Raw genomic sequence first — 19,037 nt, 5'->3', positions numbered from 1 at the left:
AAATCCAAAAAAAAAAAATATAACTTAGTCACGCTATGGATTTTTGGAAAAGTATGTAAATTAGTTTTAGATAATTAGGTACATTTGCGTATTTTTCATTAACTACGGGACACCCTGTATAAGATTAGTGACAGCAATCGTAGAAAACATTGCAATATGGCAACAGAAAGAATTAGGAGTTGCAAATAGCAAATATGTAACCCAGCTGATTTGTGGACAAAAGAATATCAGATTCAATAGAAGCCTATAAAAGTGGATTCCCTAAAAACACATAATGAACCATAATGAACCAATATGAACCATTAAGTACGAGTGTACCTAGTTTAGAACGAAGTACGTGAGGGGCGTATTGTTTAGATTGAGTTATCTTTGAACGTCAGGATATTAGTCATTTGGTACACAAAAGCATATTCAATGTTTAATTATATCCCCAGCGTATTGAGGTTACTAATCTATGTAGAAGAACGGCCTGTAAAGAACATACCTCCTTTGTTTTAAATTATCAATTTGCCTGTCAATGCTCCTACCATGGAAATAATTAGCTTTTTTGTTTTTATATTCTGTGGTCATGTAGCAACACAACCTGTAGTTTGGTGGCGTTTGGTGATAGCTCAAAACAATTAACTTCTATAGAATCTGCCCCAAAAAGACGACAGAGAACTTTGTTAGTGAATTTGAGTGTGACACAAGTCGTACCAGAACGCTAAATCCTCTGATGGTAGGTAAATTTTTACTGGTAGCTAGGAACTACCCATGGGTTATCCTTATTGCCTACGTCCATGTCTATATTTTAGCCAATCTAATCATCATCAATCATTATGCATCTACTGCTGGACATATCCCTCTTGTAAGCAGCACCAGTCTGCTATTTCTGGCTTTTTACATACAATCGATGCCAGCTACCATCCAATGTTCGTAGCTTCACCTACTTAAAGGGCGCCCCACACTTCGATACTCTACTTGAGGACCAACTCCTCCAACTAGGAGGACTCCAATGACATGACCAGTCCACTGTCACTTCAATGTAGAAATCTAGAAATCTTATTAGATCCTATGCAATCTAGAAAATACTAAATTCTAAATTGACTCGAGCTGAGAATCTAACCCACGAATCTATTGAGAACAAGCAAGCTACTGTACCAGAGAGATCTGGCCAACACAGACTCTGAGTCCATAATCCATTTACAAATTAGTAACGCCGCTGAGTCTTCTGGAAATACAACGAAATGATCTCAGAATTGCATAGCATAATGAGTCACAACAATAATGTTCACAGGTGAATACACAAAAAAATATTACTGTAAAAACAAAAAAAACCGAATGCTTAAGCGTAATGAACTGAAAAGAGAAAATAAGTATCACAAATTGCTCTATGAATATCATTGCCCGACAATTGATCCATGCGTCAGGTGACCTAAGAGCTGGTGCATATTTGGTCTAAAGGATAAGCCTTGCCATCTAGAGAGATCAGTGCCAGCGATTTGGGTACCTTGCGTATGAGTGAACGATTAGATGGCGTGTGTTTGTTACTAGCGTACGCCGCGCGGTTTCAGCCGCGTGGTTCCCGTTTCCGTAGGAATACAGGGATAATATATAGCTTATAGCCTTCCTCGATAAATGGGCTATCTAACACCGAAAGAATTTTTCAAATCGGATCAGTAGTTTCTGAGATTACCGCGTTCAAACAATCGAACAAACTTTTCAGCTTTATAATATTAGTCTAAATAAGTATCACAATATGTGTATAAATTCGAACTAAATACTTTATGTTGCCACATGCGGTGCAATCTTGACTTTGACCTTTTTATGAGGACCACAATTAGCAACCAGGTCTCGGATCCGTAAGTCATTACTGGCAACATACACTGTTTGAAGACTTTCGTCTTCAGGCACTGAGGAATTTTGGATGACGAAAAGATGTCGCGGAGTTTCCCGAACGCTGTTCAACCGAGTTGGATTCTCCTTCTCAAAATTGGACCTACCAAACAGGATTGTGTGTCCCAGTTAACATTTTCGTGCGTAAAGTCCTCATCAATAACTTACGATACATGAGCGTTACACATGATCTTTGTTCTACTCATGTTCATTTTAAGGCCCACCTGTTGAGACACTCTGCTGAGGTCATTCATTGTACCCTAGCGGAAATAAAAAAAATATTTTTTTTTTAACTATTTTTGATTATGCAAATCTACGAATTTACTTTAATTCTTTCGAAATAATATTCATTATTTCCTAAGAAATGCAACACTATTATGGGTAATAATGGCGGATTGATGACGTTTTCAATGCAGTAATCGATTTGACGTTTGCTGTTAATTGTCATGACATAGTTGCTGTTTGGGCGCCATCTTGATATAACTCAAAAACTTGGGTTTTAATTTATTTTTATTTAGTTACATTTATTCACTTTAATAAATTTTAATAAAATCCTTGTATTTTTAAAATTTTAATGATACGAGGTACCACGAATGGACCTGAAATGGACCATCTCCTTTGATATGAGTCAACTACCTTATTGGCTACCTACCGTATTTTATGTGTATTCCTGAACATTTCTGTTGTGACTCATGAATGTTTTGCATTGTTATATGTCTACTTATAGCAGCCTCTCGATTCCCAGTGACTGTTATTCACTTCGGGAAATTCTTGCCGGAACTATCGAGTTTATTTCTATTAGCGGAAGAACTAATAACGCACTATGCTGATCGCCGATTCATGTTACTGTAACCTTACACTATAATTGCTCTCTGTGCTTATAATTAATCTCATATCATAAAGCCACAATAATAAAAAAAAAACATAATGTATAAAATTTAAATGGTAGATTATGAAACGATCGATTTCAGTTTATCTTTCAACATAATATTTGTAATTAACTATAAAATAATAAAATCGAAAAAACAGCTGTGTTTATATTAAATGGCTCACAGAATTATAATAAAATGAACGTATCCGAGGGTTCCCGAAAACGTATTAAGGGTTAAAGGGTTAATGGATTGCTATGTATTTCCAGTGACCCTGTAATAAATAGAGCTTATCATATATGGATTTTTTTATGTTTGCGTGGGAAAATACATAAATCACTCGTACCTTATCACTAAATTATTCACTTATATAATTTATGTAATACCTAAATAAATAGGTTTTCTTTTATTAATTGTTGGAATTGTTATCTTAACACGGTTTTTATTCAGTACCTACTTTGACGTAGGTGGGTATTATTTTATAAGCGGAATCGAAAGGCGCCGGCAAAAACAATAAATTGTAAGATAATGATGAAATCATATAATCGATAGATCGTGGTTTTGATCCTGCTGAACAAACCATTCATCATTATCAAGAAGCACGCGACCAATGACATATCTCATGAAGAGAAAAGTAGATAAAATGTTGACCAATGGTAGCGGAATGAGACAATTCCGCCGCCGTAGCGGTATTTCCGGTTGCGCTGTTATCGGTTGACATTTGTCTATTTATCATCACTATACATGGCAATGGGCAGGCCACATAGTTCGAAGAGCCGATGGACATTGGGGTCCCAAGGTGCTGGAATGACGACCCCGCACGGGAAAGCGCAGTGTTGGTGCGCCCCCCATTAGGTGTACCGAAGACATCAAGCGGGTTGCAGGCAGCCGCTGGATGCTGGCGGCTCGAGAACGTTTTGTTTGGAAGTCCATGATTTTTTATACAAAATTTGCTACTTTATACTGAACTAGCGGAAGCCTGCGACTTCGTCCGCGTGAAACCCAACTCTATACTTCCATACTGCCACCCTACGCCTACCCTATCATACCCCTACTCAACGCTACCCCTAACCTTAGTATCCTATGTCCGTATCCTGATTCTAAGCTAGCTACCTCTCCACCAATTTTCAACCAAATCGCTCCAGCCGTACTTGAGTTATAAATAGAGTAACTTTTTTGACTTTCTTTTATATATTTGGATAGATATTGAATAAAAAGCATTTTGTTCCTAACGGGGTCCCCGCATTTTTTTTTATTTCACAATATTATCAAGCATCCAGGGCAAGAAGTGTGGCACAGAAGTGTATACGCCTGGCTGTTTGCTGCCGCAAATGGTGGGGCCGAATGACACGACCCCCACTAGGAAGGTCTTCGGCCCATCAGGTGTATCGAAGACCTGCCAAAAGAAATGATCTTAAATATTATTATTAATACAATAAGGAACTTAAGCTAACTTATCCTAATAACTATACAAATCATGCCCACGTGGAATGGTGGGAAGAATATTGCATTTCCGCGCTGGACAGCCAGGCTGATCCTTCTGTCACCAGTCGAGGCAACAAGCCGCGGTGAAATTATTCGGTAAAATTTTTTGGAACTGCGACTCCATGGCCCAAGAGTCTTTACGGCAAATGGTACAAATATGTAACTCTTTGTCAGAGAGGCATACTTGAGCCACTAACCAATTTCAGCTTTTTCTTATTATTAAATTTATTATTTAATTAATATTAAATATCATAAAGCTGAAGAGTTTGTTTGTTTGATTGAACGCGCTAATTTCAGGAACTACTGGTCCGATTTGAAAAATTCTTTCAGTGTTAGATAGTCCATTTATCTATGAGGGCTGTAGGCTATTTTGTTTGTTGTTGTTGTTTGAATGCCCATACAAATCTAACGATCTCACGAATCGATGGCTATCTAGTAAGATAAAGAGAACGTCTTTACCTTCATCATGGGCCCTCCTGAGTCACCACCGCAGGCGTCCTTGTTGAGGGTCGCGCCGGCGCATATCTCCGTGCTGGCGAGGCGGAAACCTTGGTTCACTCGGTTACACCTCTCTGGTGGCAGTACTGGCACCTTTGGAAATTCATCATTCATCATTATCAACCCATATTCAGCTCACTGCTGAGCTCGAGTCTCCTCTCAGAATGAATAGGCCAATAGTCCACCACGCTGGCCCAATGCGGATTGGCAGACTTCATACACGCAGAGAATTATGAAAATTCTCTGCAGGTTTCCTCACGATGTTTTTTCCTTCACCGTTTGAGACGCGTGATATTTAATTTCTTAAAATGCACATAACTGCAAAGTTGGAGGTGCATGCCCCGGACCGGATTCGAACCCACACCCTCCGGAATCGGAGGCAGTGGTCATATCCACTGGGCTATCACGGAATATCACCTTTGGAAATTATTATAATAATATTATTGCATTTTTTACAGTTTAATTTTTTTTTTATAAAATTTAATAGTGTCTTGTATTATATTTTGTATTTGTAAAATTGTTAAAAATTAAAAAAAAACACAAATTAATAAATGAGAGAAAGTAGTTAATATTGCCTTTTATTTCTGAAATGTTAACATTACAACTGTACAAACTAAAAGATTCATGAACAAGGAGGAAGAAGGAAACAATATAAAAAATTGGAGCTACATTATTTAAACACTACAAAATATTTCTTATTTCAGTATGCCTTACGACAAAGGGGGGTGATTTTCAGGTCACCCTCCCATCATTTTGCATCATTTTTACAATTTTTTTTTCTTGTATTGATAATTGTAAACATTTTTGGGAGGTACTGAATTAAAAAAAAATTAAAGTGCAGTGTATTCCCGAGGGATTTGTAAAAAACTAAATTCCACGCGGACGAAGTCGCGGGCGTCCTCTAGTATTTATATATATCAAATCAAAATTTTTTTTTTTTCAAGTAGGCTCAGTTTACAAGCACTTTTGACACGTCAGTTGACTATTTGTAAAGATTCTACCACCGGTTCGGAAGGTTCTGCTGAGAAGACACCGGCAAGAAATTCAACATTTGCTCTTTTGAAATGAAAAAGTCATACAGTATTATAATTTACAATTGATAACAATTACAATTTCTTATAGTTTTACTTCCTGTGTGAAGGTGGAAGCTGATCCAACGGCCTCCAAGCATCTTTATCATTAAGGAACTCATCAATGTTGTAGTAACCTCGACTAAGTAGATGTTTTTTAACACATTGCTTAAAGCTATGCATTGGCAGGTCTATCACAGTCTTGGGGATAGAAGAGTACACCCAAACCTACAAAATATGAACCCACCACCTATATGAAAACAAATCAACAGTGAAACATATTATGTGCGCTATGTCGCGCTTAGATTATTATTAAAACTTAGATTATACTCGTATATCGATGATTTTGCATAATGTGAACAACGCCTTATTGTATCTACTCGTACCTTGAAGAATCGTCTTTCACAGAACTAAAAAGCGCTAGCTAACGCTATGAGTTATCTACTGACGCAAATTGTATGTAAACAAATTCCCGAAACGTTCTAAGAAACCTCGTGATCGGTATGTTTGTTCAGGTGTGAGGAAAATTGATATTAAAAAGATAAGGCTCTCACACGAAGCGCCTGGTGGAAAAATAAGGGAAAATACGTTGCGTTACGTTATAGCGCCACGTTGAGTCACCGATAACGATGGTGCTTAAAGCTATAAATAGGAAACAGAAATATCTAGGGTGAAACACGGCCAAGGTTGACGACCTCCGTGGCGCAGTGGTATGCGCGGTGGATTTACAAGACGGAGGTCCTGGGTTCGATCCCCGGCTGGGCCGATTGAGATTTTCTTAATTTGTCCAGGTCTGGCTGGTGGGAGGCTTCGGCCGTGGCTAGTTATCACCCTACCGGCAAAGTCGTACCGCCAAGCGATTTAGCGTTCCGGTACGATGCCGTGTAGAAACCGAAAGGGGTGTGGATTTTCATCCTCCTCCTAACAAGTTAGCCCGCTTCCATCTTAGACTGCATCATCACTTACCATCAGGTGAGATTGTAGTCAAGGGCTAACTTGTAAAGAATAAAAAACAAAAAAGTATGATTCAGATACGCTTACTGACGGCTCCGTACAAAGTATTTTTCATTATCTATACTAAAGCTACTGTTACACATGCTCATTTCAAGCACGGAAGCATGCTACTATTGATTTAGCGCACCACTGTTGCTTCTTGAGCAAGCTCGAAATAAGCATGCTCATTATTAGCAATGTTGCGATACACATGCTAATAAGTAGCAACTGCTCAATAGTAGCATGCTTCCATGCTTGAAATGAGTATGTGTAACAGTAGTTTTATGCTCATGTCATATCGTAGATTGACATAGATTGTCATTTATTTATGCACATACAAATAAGCTCTATGTTTATTTAAGAAATTCTTAGTCTAAGCAAATAAATTTATCATTGCATTTTTTCGAAATATACCTACTTATTTCAAAGTCGACAAGTAATGGAGGCGGATGGAGGATATTGACATATTTTGCCGACCCCATAAAAGTAGGATGATGATGACTTAATTAAAAAATCATCTATTTTTAGCTCTTGCTAAATAGCATAACTCTAGTACAACGGGAAATAGCCTATAAGTCTTGAATTAATATCCATTGAATTAATAGCACAACATGGGGTAAAAAATATTTTTTGGAATTAATAATTTCATGACATAATTCGCCACAAAGTACGTAAGTAATTTATTACAAATATACTGATTATATTGAAAATCAAAATTCCACCACCACAAAATATGCTTATTACAAAACCAATCTGACCAATAGTTATTTATTAATCACTCCAAGCCGTAAACAAAGTATTACGCCACGTTTGTCTGTCTGTGCGATAAACTCAAAGAGTACCAAACGGATTTTCATGCGGTTTCCTTCAGATAAAGAGGATAACTTGCCGGTAAGGTAACTAGCCACGGCCGAAGCCTCCTACCAGCCAGACCTATACCAATTTTTTTTTATATTCTTTACAAGTTAACCGTTGATTACAATCTCACCTGATGGTAAGTGATGATGCAATCTAAGATGGAAACGGACTAACTTGTTAGGAGGAACTAGGACTAGTTAGGACTAACTTGTCTTTGTCGGTAGGGTGGTAACCAGCCAGACCTGGACCAATTAAAAAAAAACTTCAATCGGCCCAGCCAACGAACCCAGGACCTCCGTCTTATAAATCTACCGCGCATACCATTGCGCCACGGAGGCCGTCAAAAGTTCCATAGTATGGCAGAAGCTTTTACAGTAGGATTCTACGCAAGCGAATTCGCGGGTGCCTGCTAGTCAAGAATAATTTTAACGACAAGAATAAATACTTAAGTCACAGTAGGTAGCAGTCATAACCAATTTGGTACGTGACGAAATGAAGGGCGACTTACTCAACTAACCTTTACGGTCTCCGTGGCGCAGTGGTATGCGCAGTGGATCTACAAAACGGATGTTCTGGGTTCTATTCCCGGCTGGACCGAGGTATTCTGAATTGGTCCAGGTCTGGCTGGAAGGCTTCGGCCGTTGCTAGTTACCACCCTACCGGCGAAGATGTACCGCCAAGCGATTTAGCGTTCGGTACGATGTCGTGTAGAAACCGAAAGAGGTGTGGATTTTCATTCTCCTCCTAACAAGTTAGCCCGCTTTCAGCTTAGATTGCATCATTACCTACCATCAGGTGAGATTGTAGTCAAGGATTAACTTACGCGGTAGCTACGCTTATGGATATACACCACCACTGCGTTGGTAGTGCTATGGCACTGAAAGGTTCTGCGTTTGATTCCCTGCTGGTCCTTTTTAGGATTTTATATTTTCCAATTGGGCGAAGTCCATTGATTTACTTATTTATTTATTTGGTAGTAGGCATTTGCCGCAGCTAGTTATTTACGGGCAAAGACGTACCGCTGGGATTTGCAGTCTCAGATGGCAGCGGGTTTATTGGGAAGGGGTAAAGTTTATGCCCATACTTGTGACGGTTTCTACGGCATCCTACCGGACCGATACCTTTGCCAGATTACTCCCCAAGTCCAGAGTACGTAAATAAGTTTTCAAAAATAGAACTCACGGCGACGTATTGCAGCACTGTGGCCCGTTGCTCGGTGGTCATGTTGAGGGTGCCCCAGCCCGCCACCACCAGGGGCTCCCCTAGCCGCACCGCCGCCGGAGTGAGCTGCTCTCTGCGGGGCAGGCAGATTGGCAGCACGTAGTCTAACAAAAGACCATCATATTTATCACTGACATAGCCGATTAATGCTACATGTAGGGACATACATATTACGTATTAGTGTAGGACAAACACACACACACTATATTATTTGCATTATTTTAGGTTGTAACTGTGCGGTATCGCAGACTATAGTCTCTCTTCCAGAGCACTAGAGTGCACGGGTTCATTGTAAAGTTTAACTTGTATTTTAACCCTTGACTTATAAATAAAACAATAGTGGATCCCCTTGACAGCAGCATTATAGGTCCAAACAATTTAGTCCGCAACTATTTAGTCACTAGCACCAGTTCTTTCTCCTTAAATTGTAAGTCGATTGGGAGAGAGCATACTTCCGGGCGTCATGCCTGGGACACGATAGTCACGCAAAAAAACAGCTAAGGTAGTCAAGTGTAAGAGTTTTAATAGTTTCGTGCAAGCTAAGATGGAAGCGGGCTAACTTGTTAGGAAGAGGATGAAAATCCTCGGTTTCCCCTATCGGTTTCTAGACGACAGCGAACCGGAACGCTATCGCTTGGTATCTGTTATATATTTGGGATAAGAAAGAAATGATAGAAAATATTCACATTGACACATTGCAAGAAAGTTGCCTAGTAAAAATGCGGCAATGCAAACATACAAACAATCAAATCTTTCCTCTTTATAATATTAGTATGGATAAATAAATATTACCATTGAGTTGGACCGGCTTATCCAGCACGACGAGAGCCAGGTCGTTGTGGTACTCGGGCTTGTTGTACTGCGAATGGCTTTTGATAGATTTGATGTTCCGGTCCTGGACTGCTGGTGCACACACGCGGAGTGCGCAGTCCCGGTCGGTCTGTGTGTTGTGTTCGCCTGCCCTTATGGTTGTGCTGTTGGAGTAATTCATCATCATCATCATCATCATCATCATCATCAGCATCATCATCATCATCGTCGTCGTCGTCATCACCATCACCATCACCATCATCACAGTGGCGTGCACTTCATAGATATAAAAATGCACTACCTGCCAGATTTAGTAGTTGCGGCGTTAAAGAGTAACAAACATCTAAACATCTATACAAACTTTCGCGTTTATAATATTAGTAGGATATAATAATAGTAGAATGTCCATTCCAAACAGCCAAATCACTTTAGTAGCCGCTGCACAAAACAGGAACAAACATACACACTTACACACTTTGGCATTTATATATCAGTGTGATGTGATGTGATGTGATGTGATTCTTTTTGTTAACTTATCCCTATACCTAACTATATAAATCATGCCCATGAATAATGACAAGAATACTGATGAAATATCAGCCGCCTTCTGTCACCAGTCGAGGCAAATAGTCACGGTGAATTAATTCGAAAGTTTGGCTCTCTCCACGGAAAAAGGACAAATAATTATGTAATAACTCCCATTGGCGTATCTAGGAATATTTCCCAGGGTGGGCCTTGCCCCCGACATTACGTCTATTAATAGTATCTTAATAGAATTGCATATCGGTAGCCCAGAACATTAGGGTGGGTACAGGTCCATTCTTGGGCCCACCCGCTATATACGCCTATGGTCACTTCCGGTCAGAGGCAATATCTACTTGTGCAATGTGCAACTACTCGTTTATCGACGTCGATTAATGCAGTGATGAACATATAGGGACATACATACGTATAAGGATGCTTTTCCACCCTGCTATGCATATGTCAGAGAGGCATAATTATCTACTTGTGCAATGTGCACCTCTTCGTTTAAGCTTTTTCTGCTGCAGCTCCCGGTCTTGATTCTGTCTCCCTGATACGGAAATAATGTGTCAACTCATATAAAACATCCCACAAAAGGGCCCGCCCCTAACCACATTTTATACTGTAGATATTATGCTACGTGCCTGCAAAATCATCACAAAAATATCCGAATTTAGTTACTCCACTAAACGCACACATGCACAATTGTGTGTTTAATACCATTATATGTTTATGTATTCCGTTGTTTACTATGCGACTCAATGAAATTAGACAGTTAGCCGCTTTTGTTCGCCTCAGTTTAGACGGGCTAGTGACATGTCTCTATCATAAAATCTTTGCCCGCCTCTAATATCAGCCAGGCTGTTTAAAACAGAAATATGCAGCCAATATTCCTGTCATTATTTCAAGTGTGCATGATTCGTATAGCTATTAAGTTAGCTTAGGTTTCATATTGTATTTTTTCGTTTATTTCTGAAAATGTGCACTGAGTCACATTTTCCTATTTAAAGTCGGTCAAATTGTAATTTTTCAATGCCATCAGTAACCCGCATATGGTCGGTAAAACCTATAAGTGAATTGTTTCCAAGAACTAACATGATACTGTACATGAAGGCGTGACTTTGTATTTTTTTACAGGATATGAGTACGAAAAGTAAATACAAACATACCAACAGCAAAGTGATGTCATGATGTTTGGAATATACTGTTAAAGGTTAATTTTTAAAGGATTGCCATGAAACTACTTAGTTTTAGGGCAATCCTTCAAATTTTGAGATATATATGAGAAATCAAATCCCCAGTGGCTAGTCACTGATAACCCTGTGACGAGGTCAATTCACCAGCCTTCTGAACTGATAGTAGTGTCATTACAAAAAAACATTTCAAAAACGGTTGCAAACTAGCTTTTTTTAAATAAATGAATTTTGAATTCATTGACAAAAACTTCTCCGCGGCTTGTTGTCTCGACTGGTGACAGAAACTCTCATTATTTGCGAAAAAGATCCTGGATGTCTAATCCGGAAAGCAGCCAGTATTCTTGCCAACATTCCACGTGGGATTTGTATAGTTATTAGGATAAGTTAGCTTAAGTTTCCTAATGTATTCTTTCTAAAAAAAATTATTTGTATTCCAAAAATTTATTGTTTTACCAAGGACAGTGACGAAAGACGCTGGTAGGTACATGGTAGGTTGAGGATCCCTTGATTGGAGCCACCCCGATCCAAACTCTATAGTTGGCCACCGTAATAACCTATGTTAGTATCATCTATACTAATATTATAAAGAGGTAAAGTTTGTAAGTTTGTAAGTTTGTAACTATTTTTTGAAATGGGGTAATCTTCGGAACTACTGGTCCGATTTTAAAAATTCTTTCACCAGTAGAATGCTACATTATCGGGGAGTGCTATAGGCTATATTTTATATTTCTATCATATATAACTTCTGAGTTATCGCGGGTTTTCTCTTACAGGTCGGACCGAAAAACTTACTTATTCGCATGCGCTGCCTCAATCATTGCGTATAACTGAAATAAATGTATTGAGGCTTTTTGAACCTTTAAATGTTCTACAAAAAAGTCCGCGACACCATATATCTATCTTTTATATTTTAGCAGATATAGTACCTTTAGTACTTTAATAAATTATTTAAATTTTAAATTAAGGTTTACGTCATTATTTACACAACTAAACTTAAATCCTTATCAAAATAAATTATTTAATACCTTAGAGATAAGATTTGCCCTTTACAGTATGTTAATTAGTTATATAGTTTCGGAGATAATACAAAATTTCTGAAAGTCGCAGAAATGCCGCTATATGACGCCCCACCGGTTTCAATTACGTGGTTCCCGTTCCCGTGTGAATATGAGAACCAAACATAGCCTATGACACTCGCAAATAATGTAGCTTTCTATTGGTAAAAGGATTTTCCAAATCGGTCCAGTAGATCCAGAGATTACCCCCGACAACCACACAAACTTTTCCTCTTTATAGTATTAGCATAGAAGTCGTTTGGGAAATTATAGTCTTTTGGTCATTGCACCACGCACAAAAGGCTGGACCAATTTAGCTGAGGGTAGGGATAGGATAGGGGTAGGGAAGGGGTAGGATAGAGGTAGGGTAGGGGTAATTTACGGAAAGTGTAGGGTAGGGTAGGGTAGGGTAGGGTACGGATAAGGTAGGGGTGGTGTAGGGTAGGGGCAAGGTAGAGGTAGGGGAAAGATATGGAACGTATAGGGTAGGGGAGGAGTAGGATAGGGGTAGGGTACGGGTAGGGTAGGGTTAGGGTAGGGGTAAGGTAGGGGTAGGGTAGGGTAGGATTAGGTAGGTTTACGAGCAGGGTAAGGTAGAGGTAGAGAAGTTTACATCAATTTTTACGCGGACGAAGTCGCGGGCGTCCGCTAGTAACTTTTATAAAATTACAAAGGTTTGGTTAACACTGACTATCAAACCTACTTGATCGCAAACGCTTTGACATTCGGTAGTGACAAGTCACTTGATCAAGCAGTCGGATTCCCATGCATTTTTTAGTTTTCGAAGCGTTAGCGTTTGAAGAAAGAGAATCGACGTGCCACATGGTTACAAGCCCTGAGTTAGCGTATTCTAAAATTCATCATAGACTGTTATTCTATGCGTAATAACTCTACGCCAATAGGAATAAAAATTTGCAACGTCATCAAACCATCACGAATCATCAATTAGTTGCCAGCGGTCATGATGTAAGAGCTCAAGTTTAGCCATCACCTGGGAGATTCCGAGGATAAACGATTTCATTGTCATGTTCGTTTGTTTACTGAGGAAGTATTTAAACGGAGCTTTCCTGTTTTCGGTTTATTTAAGTACTGACGTACGTACGTCTGGGTAACCGTGACTTATATCGTGTACAAACACTTGTTCACACTTCCCCGCCTTGATATTGAAATTTCTAAATACCTTTCTTACAAAGAGCACTGGTCGGTGGCGTAGCGTGCATTAGAGGGTTCTTTAGGATTACATCATGCAGTTGCAATGTATTTAATTTATTGTTTTTTTTCTCTCTTTTCTTTGTATGATGTGTATTCTGAATAAACTTTTCTTTCTTTCTTTATTAAAATTAGTTGGGGGGCTGGGGGGAGGGGAATAGACAAGAGGCAAATCCCGAATAGTTTTTGATATACTCTACCATAACTCTTTCACCATAAAGTATTACTTTTACTTTTGCAGATTTTTTATGTTTTTTTTTCGCGGGAAACACTACCATTTTAAGTAACATTACGATTACTTTTTACAAATTTTTGCTTTAACGTGTAAGGGGCCCTGTAGACTGGAGGCCCCGTATATGGCTGATACGGCGGTAGCTACTACAAGAAAAGTACGTAATGATCTTACAGATTATACTCATCCGAGGTCTGTACGCAGTGTGCCGCCGTCACCACGTGCCGGTCGGTCAGCAACGCTCCGCCACACATCCAATCCAACTCGGCATCGCCAGCTGCGAACAGGTCTATGATTAGGCAGCAGCCTACTTCAACAGACCTACCTCGATAAAACCATCATTAACAACCCATATTCCGCTCAATCATCATCATCATATTGTCGATGATGCAGTCGGACGCACTGTAGCCGCTCTCGGCGACGTCCAGAGTCATTCATGGGTGACTGGACACTTCCTCCTCACATCTGCGCTATACATACTAAGACGAGAACCAACTGTTGTATCCGAGGCGCACGATCCACGGGAACTGCTCCAGCGCCGCGTCGTGTCCGCCGATGATGCGGTTGGACGCACTGTAGCCGCTCTCGGCGACGTCCAGAGTCATTCATGGGTGACTGGACACTTCCTCCTCACATCTGCACTATAGATACTAAAACGAGAACCAACTGTTATATCCGAGGCGCACGATCCACGGGAACTGCCCCAGCGCCGCGTCGCGTCCGCCGATGATGCGGTCGGACGCACTATAGCCGCACTCAGAGGCGTCCAGAGTCTTCCACGCTGCGTGACTAGACACTTTCCTCCACAGATCTGCAACATTTAATGCATCTTTAGCTTATTATGAAAGTTGGTTATTTAAATCTGCGAAATTTAAAATACCGGCGTGCTTTAAACCACTTATCTGAAGTAAAACTTCTTTAGCTCTCCCACTCAACGACCGTTCGCCTCGCCCGTTTACACTTTTTGTAACGCATTTACCAAAGTGTTTACCTTTAAGTGAAGCGTTCGTAAGAAGAAGTTTCACTTCAAAAATAAAATAATACATGAAAGAGAAACTTGATAATTTGTAGCGGTTAGTAGCGCCACCTCTTGTGTCGGACTTACTTCACAAGCTCTGATGAACTAACTTTTACTAGTTAGTTCATAATTATACCGCTAAAAGGCTAAACGAGTTCGGCGCTGCTTACTTGTGTTCTGTCGTAGTTTAGCAGTCTTAGTACAGATGGCGCTTTTAAAATTTGTATTTGTAACGGTATATCATTAACCGACTTCAAAATAAGGAGGAGGTTTCTCAATTCGACCGTATATATATTTTTTTTTGATTACACTTTTTGTAACGTTTACTTTCCAAGTAAGCGTGCTTAAAGAAGTTTTACTTCAAGAAACAATTGTTATTAAAAATTGTCGTGGGCAAACAAAACAACGCAAAAAAAAAACAAAAAACTTTTTAATTGTTTGTATCATTATCAGCCTATGTTAAGGGCCCACTATTATAGGGCCAGGCCTCCCTTTTTCTAGGAGAGGTGATAAAAGTATAATAAGGTTGTAAAATAAAAATGAATACCTACTAATTAGATATGAGGTTTCCACTACAACACTACGATATATCCGTACTTACGTCAATTGGTTTTTAATTATGTACCTAATTGGACTGACTGGCATCGGGACAGGCCCTTATTATTGGTAACTTCTGGCAAAGTTCTTAGAAGACACGATGATTTATTATACTACCTAAGTTATACTCAGGGCCGTATTCAATAAATGCCTTGAATGTTAGACCTACCTATAGATTTTTAAGTCATGCGTGGGCCCTTGGGTATAAAATAATAATTGGAGCCATCGTTGCATAATTAAAAATTAATAAAATTATAAACTGAAGGCAAGACTGGCTGTCTATAGAGGCGGATATTTTATCCTCCAATTCTCACCGTAACGGGAACTACGAAGGTATAACAGGAGATGCATAGCAGTTAAATAATTAGTGTACTAGAGATGAGAGTATTTAGGGAAATCAATGGAGTATTACTAAGTGACGGAATAAGAAACCGTGTATTAAATAACGTTGTGATTGAAAAGAAAAAGATTTAGTGACTACCTACCCACATGGTAGATAGTTTGGGCACTTAAAGATAATGAATGAAAGGAGGTACTGGCTGGACTATCAAAGAGAATATTCTGTGAAAACCACTATTAAACATAAAGGTCACTCCAGGGCCCAGTTATGTGCCCTGTGTGCCCTTATAGTAAAGGTATAACAGGAAAAGCATAGTAAAATTTGTGCACTTAGATGAGAGCATTTAGGGAAACTAATGGAGTATTCCTAATGATGAAATAAGAAATAGTGTAATTAACGTTATGATTAAAAAGCAAAAGAGTGACTTAATCGAAAATGTATGGGCCTACCTACCCACCTGGGAGCCGTGATAGCCCAGTGGATATGACCTCTGCCTTGAGCATTTTAAGCAGTGGATATGACCTCTGCCTTGTGCATTTTAAGAAATTAAATATCACGTGTCTCAAACGGTGAAGGAAAACATCGTGAGGAAACCTGCATCCCAGAAAATTATCTTGATTCTCTGCGTGTGTGAAGTCAGCCAATCCGCATTGGGCCAGCGTGGTGGACTATTGGCCTTATCCCTCTCATTCTGAGGGGAGATTCGAGCTCAGCAGTGAGCCGAATATGGGTTGATGACGATCTACCCACCTGGTAGGTAGTTAAAGAATGAAATGATCTACTGGCTGGACTATCAAACACAACATTCTGTCAAAACAACAAATAAACTTAAAAGTCACCACATTCCAGGGCCCATAGTGAACTGTGTGCCCTTATAGTAAAGACAAAGTCTGGCCCTTAAGTTATAAGCATGTACTTGCATACGTTCCTACATGATAATTTAGTTATGAACATGGTACCTAATTTACTGGTAGGTATAAATAGTGGTTAGCCTCGAACCTGGACCTCGTTCTACAAGGAAAAATCTGTAAACGTTTAAGCTACTTTATATTTTATTTCTGTAAGATAATCGGCATGAACCTTGAGCTTTGCAGTATGGGGGCTGGACTCAAGACCAAGAAGTCATCGGTTCAATCCAACCTCTGGACTATTGTCGTACTGACTCCTAATAGTCTTTCTGCCTAAAATTATTATAGAAACCGAAAGGGGTGTGGAGTTCATCCTCCTCCTAACAAGTTAGCCCAATTCCATCTTAGATTGCATCATCACTGTGTAAGGTGGTAGGTCTCACATAAGGTGAGATTGTAGTCAAGGGCTAAGTTGTAAAGAATAAAAAAAAAATCCAAAGGTTGTCTGGCAGATATTGCTATACACAATTAAGTCTTTACACATACTTGTTTATTATGTTTTCTTCTATTTCTTTAGTTATTGATTTTTTGTACAAAAAAGTATAAATGAATAAAAAAGGACAGTTGGACACTTGAGGGTATGGACCTTTGAAACCTGCGAACTCCTAAAATCACCACATTCCGAACTCCTTGTGGATATGACCTCTGCCTCCGATTCCGTAGGGTGTGGGTTCTCATCCGGCCCGAGGCATGCACCTCCAACTCTCAGTCTTTCAAAGAGTTTCAGCTTTTTCTGCTGCAGCTTTCAATCGTAACTTCGTCTCGTTGTCGTCGGAAGTCTGATAGCCAGGCCTTTAGTCCATTGTGTTTAGGACAGTATGAATTTATTTATTTATTTCTCTCGCTATTGAAACTTCAAAAACAAAATTGGCTTACCAGTTTTGACATGATATACGAAGATAACAAGGAAGATACAAATCCCTTTATAAAAAAACATGGTATTCACTATTGCTTACAAATACACCAAGGTATTTTGTATTATATAGTTTATAGATTACTTATTTCATTTTAAATGGTTGTGTATTAAATTGTTGTGTACATTTAACCTCACGAGTACATGAGTGCTGAAGTGGATTTGTCTAGATGTACTGGAGGTGGAGCGAATGCGGTGAAAAGTGATTTGTCACAGAACATTGGGTTCAGTCAGCCGCGAACAGTAACAGTATCAGGTAATTGGTAATATACATGTATTCGTTATCAGCCCATATTCGGCTCACTGCTGAGCTCGAGTCTCCTCTTAGAATGTATTAATACATGTATTTAGCAACACTTATAGTCCAGGATCCGTGGAGCATTTTCACAATTGATTAGTATCAAGTTAATTTTCCGTGAATAGATTCATCTTGATGAGACGCACAACTTTTATACATATTTACGAAAATTCTTGATTCTGGTAGCTAACTGGGTTACCAGGTAATAAAAATTTTTGAGCGTCGAAAGAGAGCGTTAAAGAGATAATTTGCAGGACATTCTGGCTGTTAAGCTGTATAACTATTAAATTAAGAACCAGAAGCGAGCGTCTCATCAAAATGAAGCTACTCACGGAAAATTAATTTGATAGTAATCATTATTAAATATTTTTTATCTATACTAATATTATAAAGCTGAAGAGTTTGTTTGTTTGATTGAACGCGCTAATCTCAGGAACTACTGATCCGATTTGAAAAATTCTTTTAGTGTTAGATAGCCCATTTATCGAGAAAGGCTATAGGCTATATATTATCCCCGTATCGGGATACGGGATTGGTAATCACGCGGGTGAAACCGCGCGGCGTCAGCTAGTATAAGATAATTATGAAAATGGTCCACGGATCCTGGAATATATGTAATTTAGTGGTTTACTTGTGACGGAACTCGCAATTTAAAATACTAGAGATATACTGAACCTTCGACTTCCACTGTTATCATACAGCCTTTGACCGTTTTCATAACATGTCAACGAAACCATATACACCAACGATCCAAGCGTGGCAACAAACTCGAGTCGAGGCTGGGGCCAGTGGGCGTAATAAATTCGGGCCCCTTTAGTAAGTAAAAAAATAATGAAACAAAATTCTTTTTCTGGATTTCATATTGTTTATAGGTAATATAAAATGATGGGTATAAATTGGTACAAATAAATATTAAAACAAAATGAGTGTAAGCGTTGTATCGGCATTCTAAAGCCCCCGTTAGGTAAGGGCCTTGCACGGGCCCGTTGGCCTATATGTTGAAGACGGCTCTGGAAGGCTCCGTATCATCATTGCGTCGGTACTTTCTTGCGAGTATGGCTCAAACGGTG

At 39.2% G+C, this 19,037-nt stretch overlaps 1 protein-coding gene across 1 annotated transcript; it reads right to left on the bottom strand.

Moving 5' to 3' along the window:
• Positions 1-3,835: 3,835 nt before the first annotated feature.
• LOC112047965 (CLIP domain-containing serine protease HP8-like) lies at positions 3,836-17,814 on the bottom strand. Its single transcript, XM_052888084.1, has 7 exons — positions 17,633-17,814; positions 14,561-14,704; positions 14,068-14,170; positions 9,662-9,843; positions 8,831-8,973; positions 4,689-4,820; positions 3,836-4,140 (listed from the first exon to the last, which is right to left on the bottom strand). Exons 1-7 carry the CDS (start codon positions 17,691-17,693, stop codon positions 3,997-3,999), a joined length of 909 nt encoding a protein of 302 aa, XP_052744044.1. The 5' UTR covers positions 17,694-17,814; the 3' UTR covers positions 3,836-3,996.
• Positions 17,815-19,037: the final 1,223 nt, after the last annotated feature.

Source organism: Bicyclus anynana, chromosome 21 (assembly GCF_947172395.1).
Source record: "Bicyclus anynana chromosome 21, ilBicAnyn1.1, whole genome shotgun sequence".
Classification (NCBI taxonomy): Eukaryota; Metazoa; Arthropoda; class Insecta; order Lepidoptera; family Nymphalidae; genus Bicyclus; species Bicyclus anynana.
Note: the sequence above shows the minus strand (reverse complement) of the source record. Positions and strands in the feature narration are given on the sequence as shown.